This window comes from Neolamprologus brichardi, chromosome 11 (assembly GCF_056152115.1).
Source record: "Neolamprologus brichardi isolate AB-2024 chromosome 11, ASM5615211v1, whole genome shotgun sequence".
NCBI classification, from domain to species: Eukaryota; Metazoa; Chordata; class Actinopteri; order Cichliformes; family Cichlidae; genus Neolamprologus; species Neolamprologus brichardi.
In genome coordinates this window covers 30,057,670-30,068,905 of record NC_142114.1, presented here as the reverse complement: position 1 = coordinate 30,068,905, position 11,236 = coordinate 30,057,670, and the positions used below count along the sequence as shown (strand labels likewise).

The window sequence follows — 11,236 nt, the reverse complement described above, 5'->3', positions numbered from 1 at the left end:
GAACATGGAGCTGCACTGTTGAAGAGAGTGAGTGTGACTTTAACTCAGCTTTCATTCAGTAGATTCAGGCTGTAAATCATCCTCATCTTGAACATTATACACGATGAAACAGACAAAGCATCTTTGAAACTGGATGCTTCTCACAGTGTTAATGTGGAGTCCGCAGCAATAATGTTTCCACTGATGACAGAGTGAAGGACTCTGCCCTCAAACCGGCCTTCCTCCCTGTACCATTGTTAATTCAGTGGGTTGGTTTCGCCCCCTGTTGGCTCTCCAGGAAACTGCAGGTCTTCCTGGTCGTTGACAAATGTTTAGTGAATAACAGAAACACACAGTATTAAAGATTTATACCGTCTGTGGTAAATTACAGCTTAAAAACTTGCGTGTTCAGTCAGACATAAGTAGCTCTAGTTAGCATGTGAATGTGATGTTTACTTTGGATTATGGAACTTTTTATTATTATTAACGGATTCAGTATTTATTAAACTCGGTGTATCCGTTGTTGCTTTGGAGATGCAGAGACTGATTAAAGAGACACGACGTCACTCTTTCTACTCATACCTGAGCCAAAGGTAACGTTGATGGAAAGGCGGTAACATCTATTTCAACTCGGTTTATTTCTATGGCGCAAAATGAGAACAACAGTCGCATCAAGGCGCCTCCGTTATTCAGGCGGGCTGACAGCTGGGAGGAGAGAGACGCAGAAAAGCGGAAGTTTTTCCGCCTCAGCGTTTACAGAAAGTGAGAGAAAGCAGCGGGAGAACAGTGCCTCACACTAAGCTGCTTCACAAACACTGAAGAATGATTTTCCATCAGCAGTGATTCCAGGTGTTCACATTTTACATGAAGTATTGAAGGTAAGCGCGGCATTAAGTTCTGCTTCCTCCTGGAAGTTCACATTCGTAGTTCTGCTTCCTTGTTGGGGGAGTGCGAAGGCCCTCTAGTATCTGCTCTGTTTCTTCTTATTATTATTATTCAGGCAAAACAAGTGCCTGTTTGAGGGCCTAAACATGCTCAAAAACTCATGACGTTTTGCACACGCATCAGGTCTGGTGAAACATTTCGTATTTTAATGGTTTTACATATGGGCGTATATTTGGTTTTGGCATTGGTGGGGACGGATGATTCAACCACCGAACCCTGCCCGGTTTCTTTTTTTTTCCTTTTTGTTTTTGCTTCTTGATAAAAGGAGAAATATACTTGCCTACATATGCTATTCTACATGCTTTTCAACCATTTAAAATCACAATTCATAGTTTTATATGTGAATTATATAATGTTAAATTACTATTAAACAAATGACTGACTAAGTATTTTAGAGTTTAGTTTACTTCAGCCATATTTCATATAAATCAGGTATCATACAAACATAAAAATAGCTTCAAATACAGTCATGACAATAAAAGAATATGACTTTAAGGACTTAACAACATTAGTTCAGTTATAGTACACCAACATCTCTTGTACATTAGCACTAAGGGAACACTGAATGACCTGGTGGGTTTTGTCCATAAAACTAAGATTACCACAAAGTAAAAGATCTCTCAGCAACATTATGCAACATTTTAGGCACTGTTGCCCCGATCAACTCAGTGAGCTGGGATTTTCTATTCTAAACATGAACTACTGTTACAGCAACATGGACTACTGGTGTCCCACACAACAACTCAATGTCCACTATGTGAAGCAGCCAAACACAGGCCTGCTCCTCTCGTTAACTGAGATAAACTGCTGGCATGTTTGTTTTACATCTATACTGTCCGGTCTCTGCTGGTGGCCATGGTAACACGTTATTCATGGTTACATACAATGTTTGACTGATGTGGGCCAAAGCCTAAAACGATGTACCGGGAGTTTGCTGTTCTCCCCGGTTCAGATATTTGAAGTTTGCACAGCTACATTCTCGCCTGAAAATGTTTTAAAAGTTTATTTTGCAACCCAGAAAGAGTAATAAGAGGGGCATGTATTGCCTAGCATAGCCTGTAACGTTATTATGATGGACAGATTTTATGAGTGAACTTGACTTTAAGTGACTTGCAGGTTTCTTTGAAAAACATTTTCTTATATCCAGGTTCTTCCTCTTTGCTGCCGTCCTCCTCTCCTCCTCGCAGCGCAGGTTTGCCGCTGCTAAAACTAAACAGAGCTCCCTGAAAGGCTCAGCCAATCACATTGGCCATATTTGTCACATGAGGTAGGACTCCAGTAGAGAAGTAATTTAACTCTTTCTGCACCGCTGGGTGAATGAGACGCTGACAGATCTTTTTTCTTTCTTTCTATCGAGTTTGATTTTCTTTACTCGAATAGATCAAATTATTGGTGGGGACACGTCCCTTCCGTCCATGCCAAATCTACGCCCTTGGTTTTACATATGAGCATTGGAAAATGGCTCCGTAGCGCCACCTATTTGGGGTTTGATTGCATAACCTTCATATTTGGTCAGTGTCAACTACACACCTGGGCCATGTTAAATTGCGGAGCTTTTGAGTTTTCGGGACACGGTGAGGCCGTGGCGCCGCGGCGAATTTCGATGATTCGCCATGAAAATCTTATTGCCTCTCACTCTGTCATACATTGTCCGACCGGGACCAACAGTAGCGGTTTTAGATACGGGCGACGCGGGCGGTTGCCCGGGGCGGCATCACCGGCATCGGCAAAAAAAAAATGCTCGTACTCATGCTGCCCCGACGTCAGCCAGCGCATATTGGGAATGTCACAGGCACCGATCGGTTTTCTATCTTTGCTGGGAGTAAGGACGCCCTCCGTTTGCGAGGTGCGCCTGCTGCTTGTGACACAGGGAGGAGAGGGCGGGGCGACGGGGGATTCTCTGGCTGGCTGGAGCAGCATCTAATAACCAACTCGCAAAGTAAAACAAAATAAAAAACAAACCAACAATCACAAAAACACCAGACATCATGATACAGACTTATAATTTTCACCGATGTTTTTTCGAAATTCTATACACGAAAAGTGAGCGCGAGAGCCCTCGGTGCGCATGCTCGCTGCTGAAGTCAAAGTAAACTTTATTGTCATCTCCACTACATACAGTCCAGTATATAGAGACGAGACGACGAGGCTCCAGTTACAGCAGTGCAAGTAAACAAACAATAAATATAAGAAGAGTAAGAAAATAAATATACACTTTAGGACTCGGGGTAAAGGGATCAATAACAATTTATAATTTATAATTTACAGTTTGATGATTTAAAGTCTCACACACAACCCGTCGAAAGGGGAGGGGGGGCCTGCTGCTTCCAAATAGAGCACATTTCATTCATAATGTTGTAAATCCAAGCTCATTATGGATTCATGATTTGAGTCCTGGGCTGTGTGAAATCTCAGAAATGCACCTTAGACAAAGTGAATCTGTGAACTAAGGTGTAGGTGTGTTAGGTTATGTTGTGGTGATCCTCGAGTTGGGGGATTTGTGTTCATACTGGAGTGCAAAATTAAAACCAATGGAAGATGAACAAGAAAAGTTCAAAGCCATCAGGTGCTCAGTTTAGAAAAAAGAGAAAAGAAGAGGAGGAGAAACGAGCAAAAGATGCAGGTAAGCAGATGTGTGATTGGATAATGGCAGGTCATCCTGAAACTATCAGAATCAGAATACTTTATTAATCTCTAAGGAAATTATGTGCGTTACAGTTGCTCCAAAAAGAAATGGTAAAAATAGTAACAGTAACAGACTAAACTCCAAACAATACATTATGTTACAGATTTTAATATTAATTAGTCATTGTTAATTGTTGATTTGTCCTGTTCTCATTGTATGACAAATTATGATGGCTGTTTGGGAGCCGTTTGCATACTATGCATACTCTCTCTGTCTTCATATGTGTGTGTGTACAACAGTTTTATGTTAATGTACAATCCTTAATATGTTTTGTCTGTGTGTGTGCGGGAGGGGGGGGGGGGGGGTTCAGAGGGAGTGTGTGTGTGTGTGTGGGGGGGGGGGGGGGGGGGGGCAGAGGGAGTGTTCGCCCAGGGCGCCAAACAGGCTAGGACCGCCACTGTGGACCAAAGAGCACACATATGACAAGACTTCAGCCCTGAACAAATTTCAACTGTCACATTTGACATCAGGGACAGCGCCACCTAGTGGGAACAGGAAATGTCATGTTTTACACTTTGGGGTACAGTATAGTGATGGGTGACATCTGCAACCTCAAATTTCCTCAGGACAGAATTTTTTTTTTTTTTTTTGCCTGTCCCGTTTGGATCTTTAGCATCAGAATTGTTGCCTGAAGGCCAAGAAAGATGCTTTACTTTACCAATTAGATCATCATGGCCTTGCCATATTTGTCCATTTGATTGACCTTTATTATAATTATGTATTTATTTTATTTTTGGTCTTTACAGACGGGACAGACATGACTGGGGGATAGGACAGGGAGAAAGAATGAAAGAAAGAGAGGGAGAGAAAGAATTTTTTTTTTTTTTTACCTGGATCACCTGTTGAGAAAGACAAAAGAAAACAAGCAGAAGAAGACGAGAGCAATAGAATAAACAACATCATGATGATCTATGGGAATATAACAGTAAATACTAAATGTTAAACATTATTGTGCAGCACGTAAGATCGATCTGTGGCCAGGCTGGGCCCCTTCCGGGGAGTGGGGTGCCCTCTGCCCTCTGGCCTCTGGGCCTGAAGCTCGGTCCTCTCTGGCACAGCTGGCTGCCAGCAGAGCCCGCGGGCACGCCACTGCAACCCCCTCTGGCCTCTGCTCCGTAGCTGCTGGGTGACCTCTCGTTTGGGGCTCTACTCAGCTCTTCCCAGGAGGGTGGCACGGTTCCCCCCCTTTCGTGGTCCTCCTCGGGTCCTCGTACTCTGGGGCCTTTGGATGTCTGGGGCCTGGATCTCCTCCATACCTGCTTCATGCCCTGGGGGACGGGGCTATGGCCCCCCACACTCCCTAGCAGATCGTTACATGGAGAAACCTTTGGAATACAAGCATGCTGATCCACACAGGTGTGCACACAGGTGTTCACACAGGTGTTCACACAGGTGTACACACAGGTGTTCACACGGGTGTTCACAGTCGCGGACTACACCTTTCTTGGCTGCTGCCTCAAAGCACATTGTGCGCTGTCTTTCTTGCGTGCTGCACAATAGCGTTTAATATTTAGTATCTACTGTTATCTACTGTTAGCTAGTTTATTGTGATGGTGCTGTTTTTATTATGTTGCTCTTTTTTTGTTTGCTTTCTCTTCTGTTTTTTTTTCTCCATACAGGTGATCCAGGTGTTTTGTTTGTTTTTCTTTCTTTCTTCCCCCCTTTCTCACCGTCTCTTCTCCCCTCTGGTTTTCTTTCTCTCCCTCTCTTTCTTTCATTCTTTCTCCCTGTCCTATCCCCCAGTCATGTCTGTCCTGTTTGTAGCAACCGAAAATAAAATAAATACATAATTATAATAAAGGTCAATCAAATGGACCAATATGGCAAGGCCACGATGATCCACTTGGTAAAATAAATCCAATTGGCATCTTTCTTGGCCTTAAGACAACAATTCTGATGCTAAAGATCCAAACGGGACAAAAGAAAACATAAAAAGAAAAAAAGAAAACGAGACTGTTGTGGAGGGCCTTTCCAACAAGCTGAACTCACACTCACACACTCACACGCTGCTGTGGGTTGCATGTTTTTATTACACAATTTTATTCAAGTTTCAAGCTGATGTTTGACGTTCACGTCCAATCACAGTTTTTCATGAAAAGTAACAAACGTCCATGTCAGTAATGTTGTCATTAGTGAAATACAAAGCAGTCAGTTTCCATCCATCAAATGAACAAACAGCAGACATGCTGTCCTTCATGTATAATATGATTTCTTCATTTTCCAGGTGGTAACTATGACGACTAAGAAGCTGCTCATTGAAACACTGAACCAGTTGAGTCCAGAGGACTTTGCTGAGTTCAAGTCCCTCATTGAACTGGAGAAAGATCTATCATCCAAGCCAAGGGGCCGACTGGAAACAGCAAACACACAGGATGTAGTGGAGCTGATGGACGAGACGTACAGAGGAGAGAGTGTGGAGGAGACCAGAAAGGCTTTAATGAAGATGAACAGGACTGATCTGGTGCAGAGATTATCAGGTATCACCTCATGAAACGCAAATAAGAGAACAAAGACTTAAATATGTGAGAATACTGCACATAGTTTATCACATTCATATGAAACCAGGTGCTGACTGATAGAAAAATCTCTTGACTCTGTGTTGTGTAGTGAATGATGAACAAAGACGTTTATATTTTAGTGCTGCTTTTTATAACGTGGATTAGAGCAGAATATGTGCAGGTCAGGCAGGTTGGCTCATTACAGGAGGCTCAAACACAGCACACTACAAAATAATAGCAGCTTCTAGCCGGTGTGCAGTGATATTATGTGACTGTTTCAGGACTTCACAATTACAACAAACCACTGAAACTCTTCTTATTAACAGTTAGACAGTTACAGAGGTCACATGCTCTGTATAGTGGTCACACACATGCACCTAATGATCCCACACAGTGCAGTGATCCACTGCCTCTGAGAGAGGGCGCCACTGAGCCAATAAACATCACTAATCCATTGTGGTTATTATGGAATCACATACAACATAAACACTGTTACACAAGCTCAGTTACAGTATTTTGATCAGAACAAAAACATCCAACATCATTCAACATGGTTGAAAAGTCTTCAAGCAGCTCTACAGGTTATAATTATGTCACTATTAACCCTCATCACACTGACTGAAGTCTGTGGTAGATTTTTGTCATACCTCACAGATGTTTTTTTCTGTCATTTAAATTTTTAATGAATTTGTCAGTTTGTTGCTAATGTTTCACACAATTTTCTATTTCTGCTTTGATTGGTGCTTCTTTAAAAATACAAATGTTTTTAGGTCTCAGAGGACTCCAGTCAAACAATTCCACCTTTACAGTTTTAATAAATGGGACTTATTAACTGTATTCTGAATTTATTCAGTTGCAGCTGGTCCTAAATTAAAGTAACACACAGTATCTAGTATCTGTCAGTGTTTATAAAGAAGAAAGACTCAGATGCCATCACTGCCTTCATCGTCTGGATGGGGAACTTTCCAGACTAGAAGTTATCAGACCAGAGGTGATAGATCTTTTAGAGCGGTGGCCCCCAGGCTGTGGAATGCTCTCCCTACATCATTACGTTGCCTTGATTGTATTTATTCTTTTAAAAAGCAGCTTAAGACTCATTTATTTAGATTGGCTTTTAATTAGATTTGTGCTGTGTTTTATTATTAATGTATTTTATGTATTTCTGTTTTATATTACTGTGAAGCACTTTGTGGTTTTTATCCTGTGAAAAGTGCTATATAAATAAATAGATTTGATTTGATATCAGAATCTCAATCACGTAGTTTGGATAAAATGGGGTTAAAGAAAAAAAGTAGATTTTTATTTCAATATTTTTTAAAAATATTAAAATTAATTATAACTTTGAAAAAATAATTGTTTCTTGAGGACATTAACTACATATGTGATGTCCTGCTTTCATAGAAATACATTTTACTGTTATGTTTGCTTCTCACAGTAAATTGTTCTTGGAGTTCTCAGAGACTGCAGTCAGTAGTTCATGTATGTTAAACATGTGGGTGTGATGAGAGTTAACGAGGTTTAAGTGTCACTTTGATGTGAAATCTTTTGTGTTCTAAATCCTCATAAAGCCTGATGATCAAACAGTTTCTAATCTGACTTTTTCTCTTTCTTTTCTCCTCAGACAAACAGTTTCCTCCACTGAGCCAGAGAGTGAGTAACGTCACATCAGTCGACTTCACACAGTTCAGCTTTGAGTCAGTAGATGAAGACTGAAAATGATCTTCATCTTAAACAGAAATCATACACATGAAATTCAAGCTGCAGCTATGTCATGTACACATGAGTTTTGTACATGATTGGTATAGAAATATTAAACCTTATTTACATTTTAAAAGCAGATTAAATTCAAGTCTTTCTGTTTATCAGTAAAGATGTGAGCAGTTAAAGCTCCCCTCTGTTTGTAAAATCAGGAGACTCACTGCAGTTTTTGTAGCTCAGTCTTTGACAGAGTTACAGTCAGGCAGTGAAACAGAGTCACAAACCTGTTCATGAAAATTAAATCCTTCAAAAAGAGGAAAAAATGAGCCAAGAAATAAAAAACGAATCCAAGCAGGTACCCACCGAGCACCAGATGTTCATGGAGGTTATTTTCTGCTCTACATCTGGTCGACGGGTCATGACCTTAAAAAGACGCAGCTTTATGTCTGAAGGTCAAAGGTCATCTTTTCAGGTTTTTAGAAAGAATTGGATTCAAACATGAATTTATTTTTAGCACACTAAAATGTTTCTGTTGATTAAAAATCAAACAGACATTTGAATGGTGCATCGCTGTCATGTGACCTCTATTTTTACCAGGTGGAAACGATGGAGTCTCTTATTGAGCTGCTTTTGGAGACACTGGCTGATCTGAGAGGCAGCGAGCCCGAGAACTTCATCGAGATCCTGGAAAGAGAAGGTGGCTCACTGGTCCTAAGGAATCTGTTGTTCATGTCACACCTGCACGACGTGCAGGACGAGGTGTTTTTGATGATGAGGACTTTTGGCCAACAGTCAGTGAAGAAGATCGTGGAGGTTTTAAAGGAGATGAAGAGGACTGATCTGGCTCAGAGGCTGACAGACAGCAGCTCAGAAGCTCAAAGTAAGATAAAGACAAAACATGTTAAAATCATAAAAGTGTTTCTGCTTCAGTTCATATTAGAAACAGTCAGATTTACAGAGAAAAGAGAGCATTGTTGACGAGCAGAAAATGATGTTCAGCAGGTTTAAATGTAACTTTTTTTTGTTGATCTCTGTGTATTTTTTTAAAGCTCGATTAGCTTTTATTAAACACTTATTTCTATTTCTGTTAATTTCTCTTTTTTCAGACAAACATCTGGATGAACATCTGTCTGCACTGATCCATAAAGTGAGTAACGTCTCATCTGTCTGACTCTGCAGAGTTCAGCTTTGATTCAATAAGATGCAGTTTGAAAATCATAATTTCATCATTTAGATTAAACAGTTGTCACAGAAATGTTTTTAGATTAAAAATCAAACATTTATAAAAAGTGTGTTTACATAAATACATCTTAATAAATAAGATAATAAAAGAAAACAAAGTGTTTCAGAGAAAACATTGACAACATTCAAAGTTTAAAACAGCTACAAAAACATAAATCTGTAATTTTCTCAGTGAGGAAACATGTTTTCTTTATGAATGTTTGCTTTGAATTTTCCAGGTTGCAACAATGGCAGCTGTTACAGATCTGCTTCTAGAAACACTGGAGGATTTGAGTGATCAGGATCTCAACAAATTCATGTTGTTCCTGCAGTTCACTCGGTTTCAGAAAAGTCTTCCACAAATCAAACTGAGTGATGACAGAAGAGAAACAGTGAATAATATCATTGATAAATGTGGTCATCAGTCTGTGGAGGTGATCAGGGAGGTTTTAACAGACATGCAGAGAACTGATCTGGGGCAGAGGCTGTCAAAGAGCAGCTCAGGACTCAAAGGTAAGAGGAAATAATCTGTCAGAGTGTCTGTAATAATGTCAATAAATATGGTTTTTAACTGAGTGTAAAAGTATTAAAATCATAATATTACAGCTTACAAACTGAAAACAAAATTAAAAGAATTAAATCAGAGAAACTCACAACAAGAACTGCATAATATAAACTTTATTATCTTAAAATGAAAGAATTTGTTTCCTCTGATTTATTTTGGACACACGTTGATAAATTAACACATTCAGGTTGTACAAACACAGTAAAATTAATCAGATTTGTTTTCATATTTCAATGTTTTAAAGTAAAAATATTCAGGTTATTGAATCAGTGACTTTCTTTAGTAAATGTTGTTTTAAAGCTCTTTGAACTTCTTTCCTTTGAAAATATTTTTTCTTTGTTTGTTTCATAAAATTCTTGCATTTTGAGCTCATTAATATCAGTCTTGTATTGTAAATAGATCTTCATGTTAGCTTTGATTTAAACTCCACTATGGAGACAGACGACCTGTATGAGGTAAATGATTCCAAAGTGTTTTCATTGATTTCTCTGTGATTGTGTAACTATGGCCTCCTCCTGCCTTCAGTCAGCACAGCTGAAAGTGAAACATTAAAGCTTTTTATTGTCAGGACTCAGTGTTATACTCAGGATGAGCACACATAAAGGACACACACAGTGTCTGTATCATGTAGTTACAGTTTGTATTCAATGTGTTGCAGCTGCAGGATCATCAGCTGAAGGATTTGATGTGGAGGAAACAGAGAAAGGTCAGTGTCCAGAAAACACATGAATCAATAAATACACTCATTGATATGAAGATGAAGAAGAAGAAGAATTCCTGAATGAAACAGAACTGGATCATTTCCTCACACTTTGATAGTTTCCCATCAAATATGACTTCATGTTAACAAGTTTAATGTTGTTATTAATCCAACTTACAAGGATCATCAGAATGAAATCAAAGCATCAGTTATTTCAAAGTGTCTGATTATTAACACTGATGTTAAATCAGTCATGAATGAACCTTTTAATATTTCTTTTCTGTCAGAGAAACACTCTGAGGATGAACGTTGGCCTGCACTGATCCACAAAGTGAGTCATGTCACATCTGTCTGACTTCAGATCATCCAGCTTTCATTTCATAAATACAGGATAGAAATCTTCAATAGAAACAAATGATTTGATTGGAAAAGTCAAAGTTTGATAAGTTGAGCGTGTGCAGTGAGGTAGGTCTGCAGCAGGTCAGAAAAGTCCTGAACTTGTTAACAGAAGCAGAATAATTGTTAATCAGCTGTTTGTGATCATTGTGACAAATATGACCAATGACATCATCACCTTATGTGATGGATGATGTCATCTAAACACATCTACATTTGTAAAGTGTTGATGAGAAAACAATCCATCCATCCATCCATCCATCCATCCATCTTCATCCGCTTTATGGGGCCGGGTCGCGGGGGCAGCAGCCTAAGCAAAGAGGCCCAGACCTCCCTCTCCCCAGCCACCTCCTCCAGCTTATCCGGGGGAACACCAAGGCGTTCCCAGGCCAGCCGAGAGATATAATCTCTCCAGCGTGTCTTGGGTCTGCCCCGGGGCCTCCTCCCGGTGGGACATGCCTGGAACACCTCACCCAGGAGGCGCCCAGGGGGCATTCTTGTCAGATGCCCGAACCACCTCAGCTAGCTCCTTTTGATGTGGAGCAGCA

General features: G+C 40.1%; 1 protein-coding gene across 1 annotated transcript in view; it reads left to right on the top strand.

Annotated features, from left to right (window-relative positions):
- The first annotated feature begins 520 nt into the window (after positions 1 to 520).
- The window catches only part of LOC148100712 (uncharacterized), a 42,294-nt gene continuing 31,578 nt past the window's right edge, over positions 521 to 11,236 (top strand). Inside the window, exons 1-8 of the mRNA XM_087848530.1 lie at positions 521 to 857; positions 5,835 to 6,087; positions 7,730 to 7,758; positions 8,404 to 8,686; positions 8,913 to 8,953; positions 9,267 to 9,540; positions 10,251 to 10,298; positions 10,580 to 10,623. Coding sequence (XP_087704656.1) covers positions 5,844 to 6,087; positions 7,730 to 7,758; positions 8,404 to 8,686; positions 8,913 to 8,953; positions 9,267 to 9,540; positions 10,251 to 10,298; positions 10,580 to 10,623 — 963 coding nt within the window. The 5' untranslated portion in view covers positions 521 to 857; positions 5,835 to 5,843. The remainder of the gene's footprint in view (positions 858 to 5,834; positions 6,088 to 7,729; positions 7,759 to 8,403; positions 8,687 to 8,912; positions 8,954 to 9,266; positions 9,541 to 10,250; positions 10,299 to 10,579; positions 10,624 to 11,236) is intronic.